The sequence below is a fragment of the Apiospora aurea genome, assembly GCF_038362705.1.
Source record: "Apiospora aurea strain CBS 24483 chromosome Unknown utg000006l_segment0_segment0, whole genome shotgun sequence".
NCBI lineage: Eukaryota > Fungi > Ascomycota > Sordariomycetes > Amphisphaeriales > Apiosporaceae > Apiospora > Apiospora aurea.
The window spans coordinates 4,945,916-4,963,419 of NW_027117393.1; the positions used below are offsets into that span (position 1 = coordinate 4,945,916).

The following is a 17,504-nucleotide window of genomic DNA, read 5'->3' on the forward strand; positions in this document are numbered from 1 at the left end:
CCGCTCAGGCCAGCGGGTTCCGCCAATTGGATATATTGGCCGAGAAAACTTGGGGGTAAACAAATTTCCGTTTACCGCCAAAGGGCATTTAATTAGACGAGAGCCTCACCGGGGCGGTGTCGCGAACTTCAAGGAGAATAAGGGAGAGGATGATGGCTGGGTCGGAATAGGAGAGAGGCGTAGCGGTCATGGCATTGAGAAGCCGACCCGGCGACTTTGGCGTCGGAGGAAGAAGGTCTTGGCGGACGAAGGGGGTCTCAATCTTACCGGCGACATTGCGGTATCGGACAGTATCATATGATTCCTGATTGCGGCTATTGGCTGGCAGAAAGCGATGCCGGAAACTGAGGTCCTCGAGGAGGAAGCAAATGTGCCAGAGTCCCGCGGTGAGCCCGAGCCCTCCGGCGTTGTAGCCTCGTCCAGTCCTTGCCCAAGCTGGACGAGAAGGGATACTGGCTGAGGAAGTGACCACTGCCGCAGCTGCCCGGCTACTGTGAACAGGAACCTGCAATGTAACTGCCGGGCCTCGAGGCTGGCCTACCGATGCGATGAATGCACGTCGTGCCAAAAGCGGTAGGATCCCATTTGCCATAATAGGCAGTCCAGCTGCTGCCGCGAATGCGCCTGAAGAAAACGCGCGCGCTCGCCTCATTCAGCATTCACGTGCGTATCAGGCTTGGTTCCGCATTCGCGTGTGTTCTATTCTCGGGCGCGGGGTTTGCTGTACATTGCACCCCGGGCCAGCCAGCGAGCCAGCGAGCTAGCCAGCTTTCTGGGTGGCTGGCTGTCTGTCTGCATTTGTGTTGTGTGTGTGTGTGTGTGTGTGTGTGTGTGTGTGTTGGCTGCTGAACACATGAAGAGGGCGGCCGACTGTGGTGGCCTAGTGCGTACCTAGACATATCAGAACATCTACGGAGTAGTGGTAACTTGCATTCGTGCCCAACAGCGCGCCCAGCTGTGCCTGCAGCATGTCGTGACAACTACCGAGGGAAGAGAGCATGACCAAGACGGCTAGCTCTCAGCTCCTGTCAGGCACTCAGCTTCGGGGTTGGGTGTCTTCCGCAGGGAAGAAGTGCCGGGGACTGGATGGGTGCACGTCGGTCCTACAGCACAATATGCTGCGAGTGGCAGCTTCAGTCGATTGTTGATCAGGCCCGTCTTTGGTCGCAATGGGATGCATACAGCCGCGCTGTGTTGAATGATATGATAAGTACTGTTGAGCGAGTCAATCATTCGCGCCGATGGGAGCAGTGTTCAGAACAAGTCACCAATAAGCGGTCAAACTCGAGATATCATGATTGCAATGCAGGTTAAATTTAGCAGTATCAATGCTAATCTCAGAGAAACGAGACCTGACTCCTCCCGAATGCTTGTCTGAATCGCAACCCGACCACCCAAACAAACCCCTGGTGGGAGTCGGAGCGAAGTGGTAGGATCGAGACAAAACAAGACAATGGGAGAGGAGCGCGTAAGACCCCAAAAAATACATCTGAGCGTCGAGCCAATCCAACCGAGGATTAAAACTCAACGAAAAATCAAAGACCGGAAAAACAAAGAGAAAAAGAGAAATGAGGGCTCGAGAGCCAGCACACCACTCTTGTTCCCGTTCCCGATCACCCTGCACAATTCGCCAGCCATGCCGTAGCAACCACTAGCCGCATCCAATAATGCTGTTTGTTTGAGTCTCCAAATTACCAACAGAAGCCCAGAACCTCGAAAAGATTGCCTGCCATGGAACTAACCAAGAGTCTCCAAGGGAGCAATTTTGTTTCCTGAACGGGACTCCAACTTCCTCGGCCCCAAAAAGAGCACCCACCCACACCACACCAGCCTGACGCGATCCCGCTAGCGAAAGAAGTAGTAGTCGCGCCGCTATCCGCGCGAAGCCGAAAAATCCAGAAAACAGAAAATGCAAAGTCTAAAACGTTACGGCCGTAGCGTATCCCGGGAACCAAGGGGAGAGGGTGTGAACCGATGTAGATTCCTCGATCCCCTCATCTTCCCATCCCGCCGATGGGAAAGTCTAAATCAGATGCTAGTAGCGATATTCCCCGCCATCCCTCCCAGGAGACACCGAGCGGGCACGCTCGCACCTGTGCGTGCACCGCGGGCGGCTGAGCGCGGAGACGTGAGAAGCCAAAGCCCAGCCAAGGTAGTAGGAATGCAGGTTGTGTAAAGCGGAAGAGGTTCGCCGTAGAAGAACCCCGTGAAAAAGGAGTATCCAAAAGGATATAGATGAAACGCCAGGTCTAATGCAATGCTTGATGCGCTGATATGGAAGACAATACACGAGTAAGCCTGACTGTGCGGGCGTGAGGGCGGCTGGCGAGATGCTGAGAATGCGGGCCGCCACGTCGTGTGGTATGATGCTTGGGTATCATAACGAAAGAAGGCTGCTGGATGTATCTAATGCTGTGAGGTGGTTTGGTGGTGTCGTAGATGTGGGTGTCATTAGGTTGAAGAGCCTCAAGTTCCGGGTATCGTTGGTGGAATTAGTGGCTCTTCTGCTCCGTCGATGACTTGGACGATTGTGTTTTCGCGCCGTGGTGCTTGTGCGAATGTGAGTGGTGTTGCCGTACCTGTAAGAAGACTTGTTAGCAACCGTGACACTCGATGCGCATCGCCAAACGACGCGAGTCAATAAGACTGCTTACCCTTTGGCGGCCACGTCGCTCCTCTTCCGGGGGGCTCGCTGCTTGCATGCGCTCCTCTTCGTACCATTCACTTAAGCTCTTGCCACCAAACATCAGGTCGTCGTCGTCAATGACGGTGGGCGTCATCCAGCCCTGGCAGGCCAGGTCGGCCTCGCTGGGGAGGAAGTAGTAGGACACGTCATCACGGGGATGATGGTGTGCGGTGGAGGACGTGGTAACCATCTTGAGCGGCGAGGGTTGCGGTGCCTTGGCGTGGGAGTGGACGCTGGAGCGCTTGGTGGAGATGTTGATGTGCGATGCCTGGGGCGAATGGGAGCTCATGTGAACCGAGTAGCTAGTTTGAGACGATGTCCTGCTTCGAGCCTTCCTGCTGTCGTCGGTGACTGAGGGGTTGTGCCGCGACATGGAAGTTGGGAGGAGGAAGTAGGTGGATATATAAGCTGAAGACGATGAGGTGATGTCGATGTGTGGGTGTCGGTAGTTGGGAAGGGCTGCGACACCGGGACAGGATATATATTATATGACTGGGACGTGGGGTCACGGAGCGCGTCGGGTCGTATAAATGGTACGCGGGTGAACTGGAATGTCTGGGATGTCGCGGAAATCCAAGACAAGAGTTGCGGTAAGAGGTGCAAATGACAAAGAGGTGTTTACCAGGGGGTCCTGCCTAGTAGTAATAATAGGTATCTTGCCAGAGACGATTTGGTATGGTTTCCCGGATTGTTGCGGTACTGGGGGATGAGGATGTGGAGTGGAGTCGTGTTCACAAGGCTGCACCCGGCTGCCTGCTTTATTTATGTATGCCTGGGGGAGAGGTGGTTGAAGGTGACGGGATCGAGGGCTTGCGGCGGCTGGGAAAAGTGGCCGATCGCAAATATATAGGCCAGATCGGATTTCAACAAGTAAGGCGCGGCCAGAAAAACCTGAACTGCGATGGGACACGGACGAGGAAGCAGGATGAATAAGGATAAGAACGGGTCGGGAAAGGTGGACGCGTCCTGGACGTCCTGAATCTTAGCTAATAAGTAAATTGGGACGGGGGTGGGCAGGAGGGAGCTGAGACTGGGTCCTGGTCCTGGCTGGTCCTGGCTCGCTTGCTCTGTTGGGATGGTCGAGATGGCCCGAATGGAGAGGGAGAAGAAAAACCTGTGTGCGAGGTACGGTACGGTGCAGGCTTCCTGTCTGTCTGTGCAGGGCGTCGGGGTGGCTGGCAAGGTAAGCCGAATGCGGGGATATCCGGAATGGGAATCCTGGGTTTCTGGCCCTTTTCCTTTCTATTATGAGTGTGAGGGAAGGAAGGATGGATGCGATTCTGCTGCAAGCACACAATCACACACCATCACAAACAACAATGAACTTGTCCGTGACCGAACAGAGACAAGTGCAAGAAGAAGCAGGACGGGGGTGATCGTCGCGTCGAGACGAAGGGGGTGCGGGTGATGGTGCTGGTGTCTCAGCTGCAACCTAGTGGTGGTGGGCGAATGAATAGGTGGCTGGCTGCTAGGCGAGTTAAGCGATCTGGTCCTGCGCTACACCAAAACGCATAAAATGCACACTGCGCACTGCACACACAGACGATAGAGTAGTAGGGGAAACGCTGCGTTTCGGCGTTACACGCTAACCCTTGTGTCAGAGGCTGAACAGGAATACCTATTTGGCGAAAAACTAAAATAGGTTGACGATTTTTTTTCCCTGATGGTCGTAACCGAGTCCAGTCCAGTCGTGTCGTGTCGTGTCGTGTCAGATTCTTCGCTTTGCGAATAGTGTCAACGGCCTGCCCGAGATTCTAGTGCTTGTAGTAGTAAGACGTCGAGTCAGAAGAACAGAGTCCGGTCCGTATTCGAGAAGAGGGCTGAAGGAGATACTGTCTGGGTGGGTGGGTGATATTTGAGATTGGAGATTGGAGCAAAAGGGTCTAGAATCACGGATTTGTGGAAGGGCAGGGCAGGTTGGAAGAGTCTGGGGAAATAGGAAATAGTGCAGCAGGAAACAGGTTTGAAAGAAGCGGCTTTTCGTGGGGGAAAGAGGAGGACATGGGGTGAATATATGCTAGGTTGCCTTAGCCCTGTTCGATTCTGTGCCCTTTTTTCCTTTTCTCCTTGCGAACTGCTTGCTACGCCCTTGGCTGGGCCGTAGGTAGGTATTGATTGCATATTCCACTTCGTATATCCGCCAAGAGTTACAACAGGTGGTAGCGAATCTGCCATGATGGGTCCCGCTGATGGTGGTGGTGATGGGGTTCAATGTTGTGCTGACAGGGAGCGGTACTTGCGGCCGCGACCATTGCGCCTCCCCAGCCATGTACCTCATGTCAGCTTGGGTAAGGCTGGCACGCTGCACGTAAGCGCCAAAAGGACCCCAATAGGCGAGCGAGATCACTGATTGATGGGCTATGCGTACCAATCCATTTCCAGTGTAGGTACATCCAGGACCGCCGTACGGCTAGGTACTGCCTGCATAAACCCCCTACTTTCAGTACCTACACATGTACTGGAGAGAATTCGTTGACATTTGGTCCCAACACCTAACACGCCTGCCGAGCCAGCATGGGCATGAACACATACAGTCACATTGATGATGTCGTCGGCTGCAGCACCCGCTGCCCCAGAGCAAAGGCCACACGGGCTTGCAGGCCTTTCGAGTACCTACATTACTGCTACATCATGGATCTCAATGTTACAAGCAATGACGATGGCGAAACAGAGGGCTAGAGGAAACATTGAACAGAAAAGAGGGTCTCGTCCCCATCCGGCCAAACCTCAAAACGCCTTCCGGGCCCCATCGTATCTTCGAGCATGCAATGCACAGAAACTCGTAGTGTGTGTCCATCCAGTTCGGGTGGGGAATTGCACGATTGATGGCGACAGCCTCCAGCCCTCTCCGGGCCTCGGAGATCCTCCGACGTTACATACAAGCACGTCAACCTGGCTGACTGGGCTGCCTTTTGTTACCTGACCGGCAAGCCGTTCGATCATGACGATCCGTGTCGTGGGAAAAGTTTTTTTTTTTTTTTGTTTTTTTTTGCTTCTCTACTTTGTTTAGATAGATTAGATGTTCCAATGACATTGCAACAAGGGAGCGATGCGACATTAGCGATGGAGGCGATTTTGAATCTGGCTGTCTCGTGAAAGCGCAGGACCAGACCCTCCGCGTCACGTCTTGACTCGCCGACCTCGAGGTCCCAGCTGTTGAATGATACCTAGGTTACTCAAACAGTTCTGGCGTACAGTAGCTGGCGCCAGTTATCCGAATCTAAAAGGTTCAAGGGCTTGCATAGCAACGACCTGCCTGTCTCATCCGTTTCAACAGTCGCGATAACCTTTTAATTGTTACTCCTACAGAAGAAAGGGGCTTTCTGTTCCGTATTCCCCAATACAACGGCCGAGAGCGAAACTACCCCAAGACCCCGAGTAATGGACGTATCGTATCCCACGTATGAGAGAGAGGCTTTAGGTATGTATGCGGCGATGCGCAGGACAGGACCAAAATGCAGATGCAAGCAACAGGATATATTTCAGACGTGGGACGGGTTCGAAGGCCCCATTGGCCGGCTCTATCTACCGATCGTCGGCTTGGCAAGCCCCCCGTGGCTTTTTCTGGTATCTCGCGCGACCACTACAAAAACGATGCGGCGACGGCAAAGGCAGCGATCCTATTCATCCGTCGGGCATAAACCAAAAGCATCGTAACCGTCCATCACGACACGTTTGACTCGCCAACCCTATCGCTTCTCTCGTCGACAGCGCTTCTCCACCCACGAGATAGGCTCAATCGAGCGGCGATCCTCTCCGTGTTGCAATGCAGCTTGCCCAGGCTGGTGCGACCATGCAGAACGATGGGGGTTTGACGTGTTACCGCGTAACAACCTTACAGGAGGGGCCGTCTACCGAGTAGCCAGAGGAGCATTACCTAAATTCTGTGGAGGTGCGGGCAGGTTTCACTAGCTTTGGTGGGTTTTTCTTTATGCAACTCTACTACTGTAGGTACTGTGATCTAGTGTTACACAACGTCTTTTTTCATTTCTTCTTCGTCACGAACCTCCAGATCCATCGCGCCGTCGTCGCGCCGCGTTTGGAGGTTCAGGGTTCTCCCGTTTCTTTTTCCTTCTTCGAGGCGAACCGGTTCAGGGCAGGCAAGAAGCAAGCAAGTGCCTCCCAACTATGATGGTGTTTTTTTTTTTTTTTTTTTTTTTTTTTTTTTTTTTTTCAATAGTTCTGTGGCTTTGCGCCCTAGGCACCCACACAACCTGCTAACATCCTTGAAACCCCCCCCCGCGACTGGAACCCGCCTCACTTTCTGTAGAACGGGATGATCAGGATGGTATGTCTTGGTTCGGTTGGGCGCTCTCGGCTAGCTATGGCGCGGGAAGGCAATCATCCAGCCAGGGAGCCAGCTTGGAAAAGGATGCAATGACGTTTATGCTTAAGCTGGAACGTCAAACCAGCAGCCCGCTCGCAGACAAACAAGGCGCGATGTGACCTAACTAGGCCCTGTCTAACTGCCGTCCTTGACTTTAAGTGGCAGCATGTAATATGGATGTAGCAAACATGATGATTTATGAGAGTATGTATGTACGTACGCCTTTTCCTGCTTGCTACCTGCCTGCTATCTTTGAGTTTCGGCTTTATCGATCGGGAAAAGAAGAAGAGGCGTTCAGGTCCCCAGGTCACGTATCGCGGAATCAGGTCCGGAGGATTGATTTGACTCCGTCCACTGCAGCTCCACGTGAACCTTGGGCACCTCATTGCAGTGTCACACCACCATCGACCCGCGATATCAAATCGCGATCTTGACTCTCGACTCTCTTGCTTCTGCTTGCTGTTTTTGTTAACAAAAAAGGGGGAAAATACGTCCGGATCTAGTCCGGGCTGGAACAACCTCTTGGCTTCGGTTTGAGAGACGAAGAAACCTCCCGGTAAGATACCTATTGCCGTGGTGGTTCGTCGCAGTTACCTGACCTGGGTTGGTGTAAGAAGAGCCAGGTTCGGGGGCGGCCATTCTGACGGGCCAGGCACCACACACATGCATGCACGCACATACAGGCTTGACAGAAGATGCCGTGGATTCCAGAATAATTCGATAGCTCGTGTCGGATCCCGAATAAGTACCCAAAGGAGCGAGCCACCTTCGCAAACATCGGCTGCGTCAAGATACGCGCGACACGGCCTTTTGAGTTGCCATCTTGGCGAAAGGTTGGCATCTCATCATTTCATCTTAGGTTGACAGAACCGACCCATGTAGCACAGCATTCTTTCCTGCACGCTACGCCGCACGAACCGACAACTTTGTCCGTGTCGCAAGCACAGCCGAAGCTCTGCATTCGTATTGGAATTTGGAAGCGTCAGTGAAAAATGTCGAATATGCGGTTGTTCGGGAGTAAGCTGCAGTAGGCCCCTTACCGATCGATCATCACCATCGCCCGAGTGGGCCCATTCTGCTCGGTAATTCTGGGGCTCCGTGACCTATTTGTTACTCGAGGCGAACTAGAAACGTGGGTTTTCGACGGTTGATGATTTACATTACATACGACAAACTGGAGCCAACTCCATCTTGGTCAAATCGATCTACGCTGTTGCAGTTGCCCTATTGGGAGAACGAGTCGGTTATTTGCTCTAACGTCCCAGCCAATGCGAATGACAAATGGGTTAGATTGGCAGGAACTAAAGATCTTCTTCAACGAACGCATATGTAATGGAAGAAACCTGATTCTGGTTCTTTTCTCCCATGTGAAGGCTGTTGTCATTCACAGCAGATGATGCAGCCAATGTTGGGTGTTCAAACCCAAGTGTTACCCGTTCCGCGATGACGAACGAATACGTAGCCCCATCCCGTCGCGTGCAATAGACGTCTTTTCTTTTCGGAGGGGTCGGCCGGGACCAATGACCAGCCCCCAAAGTGTCCGGCCACAACTCCGAAGAGGTTGCCGTTCATCGTCGTCGGCGATGGTGGCGGCGGACGCATCCATCAATCATCCTTTTCCATGTGCATCGTTTCCCATCACTGATTAGAGTCCCGTGTGCCAGTCACTGCATCCGCAACAACTCATCTATCTGCTGAAAGACACGCAAACACATACACGACTCGGAGGCGAGCTGTCGTACTACCATCCGATATGTACTTTAGGAGAGGGAGCCTGGCTGGGCTGGGCTGGGCTGGGCTCGCGTGGCGGACAGGGAACTTTTTTGCTCTTGCGGCGTTCGTCTCGTAAAATAGCCTTTCCTGTCCGATCGTGCGTGTTGTGTTGCGCATACTACTATTTCACCGACAGTCTTACATGTGTGAGTGTGTGAGTGTGTGGGCGATTAATCAATCCAGACCCCAAATACGCGCCACAGCAGCGGACAGGCGACGGCTCCCAAATCGCAAACGGCGGTCCGGCAGTCCAGCGTATTGAAAAACCAGTCAGCATTACCTAGCAACACATGGTAAAGTCGCGAATGGTTGCTTTGCGATCACTTTCGCGAATTGCTGCCTGTACAACATCCCGGACTTTGTCTTAGGTAAGATAAGCATTCGCGGGGAGGGGAGGGTATCACAGGATCTTGATCTCCGTGGAGAGAGAGCGTTTACGATGATTACTGCAGTCTCCTCGATTGGCTTGGACTGCCTCCTCGTCCAATGAGGGTCGTTTTCCCCTTGATCCCTCGGCTTCCCCAGTCACACCCCGTGACCTCCTCGGCGGACCTCGTTATCAAATGTCCTCCAGGGTATTAGCGACAACTAGTGCGGACGTATCAAATGCTGTGGATTCAAATCAGGATACTGCCTCGTGACATATATTGCGACATGATAGCATTATCGCTCATGAAGTTATTTTCCAAGGCATCCGAGTTTCCGAAAGTTTTAGCGGTGATTTGATGGCGAAATAACCTGACGGCCAAATGCCATGTCCTGATTGGCATCCGATTCAAGAGTCAGAGTCACGATATCTCCGGATGGCTTATGACTCCTCTCCTCACCCCGCGCCACTACACCCTCTTTTTTGTCGCGCGATATGGGCGATAAGCCCCGAAGCGACGTTTGCTAAGGTTGGTTGGATGGCGTGCCAGGGGCGGGGTGCAGCAGCAAAAGCATGGCAAATGGATGGACCCTTGGGATGCCCACTCTGCACCACACCACAACGTCGCAGTTTGAGGGGTTCGTGAGAAACCCACCAGCCCTCTCTCTAGCGCCGATCCTTGCACATGTCAGTCCGTCCGTCCTTGGCTTGGTATCTTTGTGTGTGTGTGGAGGAAGAGGGGGTGGCAGCTTCTGGACAGCTCTCCCGCTCTCTCTCGTTGAGGCCATCGTGGTCATTTCAGGAGATTCCCATCATCGTTTTAGAGTCAATAACTCAATATCCGCCATTCCCCTCAGAAACTCAACCCCCACCGCCATTTCTTGTCAAATATGTCAAAATGGGGGCAGGCCGGGGTCCAGAATGCGCCCTGCGACGTTTAACTTATCTGACATCGGAGACCGTCAAAAGCATCGTTGGGAGAGAGGGGGCGAATGGTCGGTCACCCGACTCTTCGGGCCCTATTTTGAACCCATTCTCTTAGGGCGGAGTGTTTCATACTCCGTAGGCGATGATGGTAAAAATAGTCCAGCCACAAGGTCGAAAAGCCAATAACTGTCGATCCTGTTTGACGGCCATCAATCAATGCAATGCTACTCATACCACTCTCCCCACATCGCGAGGCCCCGCCTGCAAAGAGAGCTCTCTGCCTGGGAAGAGGGGCAGACAGCCCAGGCTGCAGTAGGCCTCGGGTCGGGGATTATTGTGCCAGCGAGCGAAGGGCGCGCGCGGGAGCGGAATATTCGCAGCTTCAAGCACGCCATTGCGCCCCCCCCCGGACGCGCGCGCACCATGCAAAGCCAAGCCCCCGAGAAAAGGAAGGGTAAGATGATACCTAAGGGTCACCCGTTCATAGGCGTGACACACACGACATGAACATGATTCACAGCGTCTCAATATCACGCTCTCGCAGTTTACTTGTGACTCGCCCGTCAACCCGGAACAATTGGAAATAAGGGTCGGACGGAGAGACAGGTCTTGTGCAGGTGCGGTGTGTGCGGTGGTGACCATGTCTCAAGATTGAAGTCGCGTGGTGCTGTCTCGCCGCAAGACAGCCCGCAACCGCATCTGCGCCAGACAAGCAAAAAGAAAACAAACAAACGGTGGTTCCCCTCTTCAGCGGCCATGTTACGACATGCATCCTCTCTGACTTTGATTGCTGCCGCCTCCCATTATGTCTTCTTATCCCGTTTTGCCTCCAAATGTTTCAATACGGCACAATGGTTACTGTAAACGACACCATTGTTGGACCGTTGATTCGCGATTTTGGGAATCAATTTGTGGTTTGTGGCAGCTTATGCCGTCGCAAGCGGCTTGGCGGGGGGCGTCGAGGTGCGAAAGCCACACAGCGGCCTGGACTCTTGACCCCTCGAAAGGGTGAATGTCGTCATAGTGGACCCCTCATCCGTCCCAAAAAGCCACCCGAGCAAAAAAGAGAAACTGGCTTGACTTGCCAAACGAGACATGAAAGAACAGTTGACAGCCGTGTCCCATGCAAAATGTCAGATTTGTGTCTGGGAAATACGTCGTGTCTCCTACTGGCCACACCGATCGCAGCCAGTTAGGGTTCAGCATTCTCCAACGGCGTCCGTCATGCAGCAACTGCTTGGAGCCTTGGGTCCAGATTGCCGGGTTTTTGCCTGCTTGAGTTAGCTACGGCTGCAAAGAGACTTTTGCCCGTTCTGCAGAGGAACCTTACCACTGAACCGAGGGTTCCCTCCCTTTTCCACTCCACCCTGCCATCGTCATTCGGATCTGGCCTTACTCGGTTCGTTTCTTTCTTCGCCCTCGCTGATGTCATCATGCCGTTCTCCCGTCCCATCCGCCCACCCCATATCCATATCATCGTCATTACCCACCCAGCCCTGTTCTGATGGGACCTTTGGATGGGGGGCAGACTCCATTACCACAAGGCAATGCGCCCCTGGTTTTTTTCTCGTGGTCGCCTCAGTAGAGCCTCCTCTTTCGCCGGTGGGGGTCGCAGCCCAAACCCACATCGTGACATCCCACTTCTGCCACTACTGCATCCTGTTTGATTGAAAACTGCTGCAAGATGGACCAACGAGACCACTCGGGACACGCGGTAAGGCTGTCCCGGCTGTGACCGCATCGCGAAGCTTGTTACTGCCCAGGGTTGCATGCCACTTTCATATGCTGCTTACTCGCGATCTTTTGCCCCCATTGCGAGCAAACGGTATTGATCTCCACCCTCAACAGTTAATATCATGACATCAGTGGCAAGTACATTTGGAGCTTCGTCGCTCGAGGGCTGCATATTGAAATGAACCAACCCGCTTCCCTGTGTATGATGTAGCCACAGCCTGAGGTGCGGGCGGGCAATCGTGAAGAAGTCCAACATAGATAGGGGATTGAGATTGCTATTGCTAACCATCACCATAGCCGTGAAAGCGTCTCCGCTACCAAGTTGAGGCTGGTGGTGTATCGTCCCAATCTGAACTTGGAACCTGAACTCCTCGCAGAACAGCCAACTAACTGGGGGACAATGTGTAACTTATTGGGCTGTTATCGCACCCCTATTCTAAGTGTATCTCAACTGGCTATGAGATAGAGGTTGCATACTAGAGGGGTATCTTACGGGGAGGTTCCCAGGGGTTTTCTCGAGGCTGAATGGCTGTGTCCAAGTGACTTCGTTACCTGTTAGGGGAAGTTTCTTCGGCGGACAAGAGACTCGATGTTCGACATGTCTGGTTCGACGCCTTCTGATGATTGAGCCATTGTTGAAGAAGGTATTACGTATCTCATCTCCCAGTCACGGGTCTTGACCTGTCTTGATAGAGTACAAAGCGAGCAAAGAAGTCACAGCCTAACCCTGGATTATTCAACATTGCGGGCTGTGTATCGCAGCCAGTTGGGAACCGACACGGAGATATTAACCCCAAGATTATGCTGTCTGCGAGTAGTTGACACTGAGTACTTGTACCGAAAGGCAGGCTGTGGCATGACATCTGCTGGTGAAGAAGGGGGGCAAGCAGTCTGTCTCTACCAGTCGCAACAATAACGAACTTGGACGCCGGACAGACGAAATCAGACAGCGTGTATCTGATAGTCAATCATTATAGTTATAAATCAAAAGGATGGAGTTGTTTATATAGCCGATTATGCAGATTAAGTACTCAGAGCCCCTGGTGATAACCGGAGTGCCTCGCACTAAGGGGATCAACAACTAAAGCCCATACTATCTTCTGGATGTCCCTATCTCGAGTTCATACTGTTTTTGCGTGCCAGAGTCTCATCCGCTGATAAGAAGCTCTCCACTCGCTTCTTGAATTTGTCCCATATCGGACGCAATAACTTCAAGGTTCTTTCTCGATACCTTGCCCTTCTTCCCCCTTTTCTTCCGCCGTGCTTCAGACTTGAATGACTAGGTTTTGTCGTGATGGGTTTTGGTGCCTCAGCTTCCAAGGACTCGGTAGCCGGCCCCGGGTCGGGAATACCGTGTGAGAGGGAGGTTCGTCGAGTGTCAGGGGATACCAGCGCAGATGAGGATGAGCTAGCCACCGAAATTGTGCTGCAGCCTACCACCGACGTACGGGGACGGTCTTCGACGCCTGCGTCTCTATAGCTGCTTTGCGTGGTAAAGGGCGTCATGACGCCGATGGCTGAGTCACCTGGTGTGTAGATCTGGTGTTCATCGGAAGTCGTAGTAGTCACGTCGGTGTTTAGAGACGGTATCTTGGGAGCCGTACGGACTCGTCGAGAATGTTGAGCAAAGCCTGAGTTATATTTTTCATGGGAAGGGACATCGATAGTTGTCAAGTGTGCCTGCTCGGGGCTTCGTCCCGGCTCGGAAGCATGGAGTTGGGCGAAGATGATATCATCAAGCTTTTCGTGTTTAGGTGGCCCAAAAGAACGCACGGCGGGCTTCATTAAGGGTCAGTACAGGATTATATATCGCGAGGGCTAGGCAGACTTACTCGGAGATGGCCCGTTGCTGGCACTTCCTCGATATGGTCTGATGCATGTTTGAACACACTTGGGCCGCGCCTGGCGCAATACCAAGCGCTATTGTCGCTTTCGGCTTTGATCTTGGCCAACTGTCGGTTTACCTTTTCCATACTCGCTCTCGTGTGAGCAACAGGCAATAGCATGTCGTTTTGTATTACGTCGAGGAAGTCCAGCAAGCCTTGTGGGCAGTAATCCAGTTCCCGCAGTTGTGATATCCACTGGAAACCGTGTCAGTCAGTTTGTCTCTTCTGGCGGCCGTAGCCAATGGTCAAGGACTTACCATTTTCACCTCCGGCTTCACCACAGCCCCGTACGACGCCCTCTCAAGAGCCTCCTGACGTATGGTGAAAAACTTGTCTTCGTGTGCATTGTCACCCGAGATCCGGTAATCCACAAAGGTGTCGGGGACGGTGCCCCCAGTTCTGTCGCGTGTTTTCTCGAAACCGAGGAGGTACCACGATATGAATTCCAGGTAAAGGCAAGCCAGACTCCAAATGTCGTAGCTTTGCTGTATTGGGCCATTGCCAAGATCTACCTCTGGGGGCCGGTATGTCGGGGAACGGCCCACGTTGTTGGCGGTTGTGAGTTCAGTATTGTTGGCGGAAGAGTGAAATATGGACAGCCCAAAGTCGGAAACGACTAGGTGATCCTTGTGCACCTCTGTCGGCCCATCGAATGACTCGAACCAGAGGATGTTATGCGGTTTGATATCTCCATGGCGACCCAGCTGGAACTGCCTGCCATCTTGGTCATGATCCCAAGAGTTGTTATGGTGAAGTTTCGCCAGGCCCCCAGCCAAGCCGCTGCACTGGTCTATCAGCCAATGAACTTTGGCGGTAGATCGCTGGGGCACCGGATCTTGTCTCCACAAGTCGATCAGGTTGCCTGAAGCCCAAGGGAATAGGAGATATTGATCCGGCCCATGGGTGAAGGCCATTAAAAGTCTAATGAGATGGGGATGGCCGGTTGAGGTGCCACTGAAATGCTGCAACACGCGGACCTCCCTGGCGTATCTCTCGAAATCCTTTGTGAAAACGGACTTCACCGCGAATACGGGTTCGGTGGAGTTCTATTTCACGTCAACAGAGGGCACAGGGAACGGATATAGAGGATTCTACCTACGGACGTTCTGTATTCATGATGGGCGTGGTGGATCCTCGCCCGGTAAACTGATCCGTGGCCGCCGTGCTGTATAAAATCCCATTCGGCAAAGGGGAGCCTGATTTTGATATCCATTCTATAAAAGCAGACCTTTTCGTTGCTCACGTTCATATAAGGGGTAATCACGCGGTACTGGGCGTCGATGAAGTTGTTCAGCTCTCTGATAGACCAGTCGAAGCGCATAGCTTTGAACTTGTTGCCTCCGGTATCCCTCGTCCGGAAGAACGAGGCGCCTCGGGCCTTGTCATGGCTGAGAGGGAGATCCTTGTCGTAAATATGATGTTTTATGAAGGCGTCGATGAACCTAATCTGGTCGAACTCGAGTCCCTTGCCATTGAAGTGGTCGTTCATGATGAGTGTCGCCAGTATCATGCGGCGACTTATCTCATGCCCAGGGCCGCATATCTGGTTGAGCCGATGTCCGTTGCCCCCGTCGTTGAAAGCCTCTTCCAAGATGTTGTTGATGGCCAGGTTGCTGAGGATGCCAAACAGATCGTCATGCGTGAGAAATCTGTCATCGGGATGACCGTGTTTTGGATCCTGCAGAGCCTCAAAGAGCCGGTCCTGGACCTCGTGGGCTGAGTACTCTGCCTGCAAGTCCGCATCGAGCCCCTTGTTGAACGTCGCCTCGCTCGCACGGGCAGGCACATCCTCCGAGGAGAAGTGAGCGCCAACGAGATGGGCTTCATCCGAACGGAATGTCTCGTCACCCTGAGCAAGGAGCGACTGATTTCCAGGTAAAGAGTATTTTCGCACTTGTTGCGTAACATGGCGACCTAGACCGAGGTCGGTAACTGTTTCTATTGTGGCAAAATCCGAATTTACACTTTCCGGTTTCGTCCAGACAGAAGCTGAATAGTCGTCTTGAGTCGCGGATCGCGGCTCTCCGTCGATGGTATGGACCGTCACTCTGGGTAGCTTTGACACATCAGAAGCATGGCTGGGATGCGGTGCGGGTTTCATCCGGGGGAGAGGAAACTTGGTTTGAGGGATAGAGCCATTCTGACGTTCGTGGTCCGATGGATCCTGCAGATGTAACAACGAGGGCCTCAATCGCGAGGACGAAGGGGCTAGGGATGGAGCATTATGCATCATCAATCCAATACCTCAGTGTTGACTATGCAAATTACAGGCCGCCGTTGAGAAGGGTAAGTGGATTAACTCTTGGCCCATTAAGGGGGCGACAAACGTGAGTTGCGGCTGTATATTAAGACCTTCTCGACCTCGACTCCGGCCTCCAACTACTCCCAGGGGAGGGTGTGCTCTACTCGGCGGGTTGAGCCGCCCATCGCCTAGCTGTCCGAGGGGAAGAGTAGCTACATGGGTATGGTCCGGGAGGGGCGGAGCCACCATGCGGTCCCCAGAGCTGCATGAGATGTACCTATATTTGGAGTCGAGGATAATCCGATCTACCTCAAGTTGCCTACCCATGAACCCCAACTCGGCATGGCTACCTGCGTGGACTTGAAACGCAACGCAACACGACATCATTCAAAGGCCACGATAAGTCCTTCTCTTGATCGGTGGGCTTTGAAGAATAGTATTGGGTATGATGTAAAAAAGGCCATTGGGAAAAGGATATCGAGCGCCGACCCCTGATAGGCGTCAAATCATCGGCACCAACTAGCAGCAGCAGCAGCAGCGGCGGCGGCGGCGGCGGCGGCAGCAGAAGCAGAAGCAAACCACCCAAACAATGGGACATGCCCTTGAGAAACCCCCTCTCAGCAGCTCAAGGCAAGGTTTTGCGACAGCCCTTCCCGTCGAACCGCCCAATGAACCCGAGAAAAGGTTGGGTGGTAATGCGCAAGATCTTGGTTTTGATTGGCTATCAAACTTGAGTCACCTGCAGCAGCCCGGAGTGAGGTTTGGAGGTTTGTACAGATGTTTGTACACCAACCATCCCCTGTGACAAATCAGGCGAGGGCACGCGAGCGGGGGGCTTAGATGCAACAGACCCAACCGCATATGCATACCATAGCCCCCCCTTGTCCCTTTCAGCTACGGCTCCCTCCCCCAAAGGATTGGGGCGCGCCCACTCCCAGCCTGATTGCTGTTTTTCCATTTACTCGAGCTCGGGTCCAAGGGGGGTCCTGGGATCAGCGGCTGCCTGGTCTTTGTTTGCCTTCGCATTGCCACCCCCCTGGGCGCGGAATATATGTACCGCCAGCCGCTGCTGCATCTGACGTTTTCGGGTCATTCCCTCACTCTCATTGATGTAAATATGCGGTCGCAATTGTTCTTCACCTAAGTTTCCGGCCGAGAGGCACTTACTCATCTTCCGTTCTGCTTCCAACACACCGTCAGTCAGTCTTTCATCCATCGCTAAATCTTCCGACACCACAATGTGGCAGCAATCCTTGATTCAGGGCCGGCCCGCGAGAGTCATAGAAATACACCACAAGCTTGTCAAGAGCCAGTGGCATCTCGTCCAGTCGCTGCAGCGGGTTCTTGGGGACCAAGACTTCTACTTCGAAATGAGGAATGACATGTACATAGTCCAAGTGTACGAGCCAAAGGTTGCTGAGGACGGAGCATCGCAGCACTCGAACTCCGTGCTTGATGATCAACTCGAACCCATTGCGTAAAACACAGCACAACCCTCAGGGTCGACGAAGGATGCGGGCATCTACGCTGAAAGGTTGGTGGTACCCCGAGCCGAATACCTT

At 53.1% G+C, this 17,504-nt stretch overlaps 4 protein-coding genes across 4 annotated transcripts; 1 reads left to right on the forward strand and 3 right to left on the reverse strand.

Moving 5' to 3' along the window:
- Window positions 1-88: 88 nt before the first annotated feature.
- PG986_010110 (uncharacterized protein) lies at window positions 89-592 on the reverse strand (the record flags this gene model as incomplete). Its single annotated transcript, XM_066846332.1, has 1 exon — window positions 89-592. The coding sequence occupies one exon, from the start codon at window positions 590-592 to the stop codon at window positions 89-91; it is 504 nt and encodes a 167-aa protein (XP_066698730.1).
- Window positions 593-2,594: 2,002 nt separating this feature from the next.
- On the reverse strand, window positions 2,595-3,059 carry PG986_010111 (uncharacterized protein; the record flags this gene model as incomplete). The annotated part of the gene is made up of 1 exon (XM_066846333.1): window positions 2,595-3,059. One exon carries the CDS (start codon window positions 3,057-3,059, stop codon window positions 2,595-2,597), a length of 465 nt encoding a protein of 154 aa, XP_066698731.1.
- A 10,886-nt stretch (window positions 3,060-13,945) lies between these two features.
- On the reverse strand, window positions 13,946-15,801 carry PG986_010112 (uncharacterized protein; the record flags this gene model as incomplete). Its single annotated transcript, XM_066846334.1, has 2 exons — window positions 13,946-14,746; window positions 14,800-15,801. The coding sequence occupies 2 exons, from the start codon at window positions 15,799-15,801 to the stop codon at window positions 13,946-13,948; spliced, it is 1,803 nt and encodes a 600-aa protein (XP_066698732.1).
- A 1,379-nt stretch (window positions 15,802-17,180) lies between these two features.
- On the forward strand, window positions 17,181-17,423 carry PG986_010113 (uncharacterized protein; the record flags this gene model as incomplete). The annotated part of the gene is made up of 1 exon (XM_066846335.1): window positions 17,181-17,423. The coding sequence occupies one exon, from the start codon at window positions 17,181-17,183 to the stop codon at window positions 17,421-17,423; it is 243 nt and encodes an 80-aa protein (XP_066698733.1).
- Window positions 17,424-17,504: the final 81 nt, after the last annotated feature.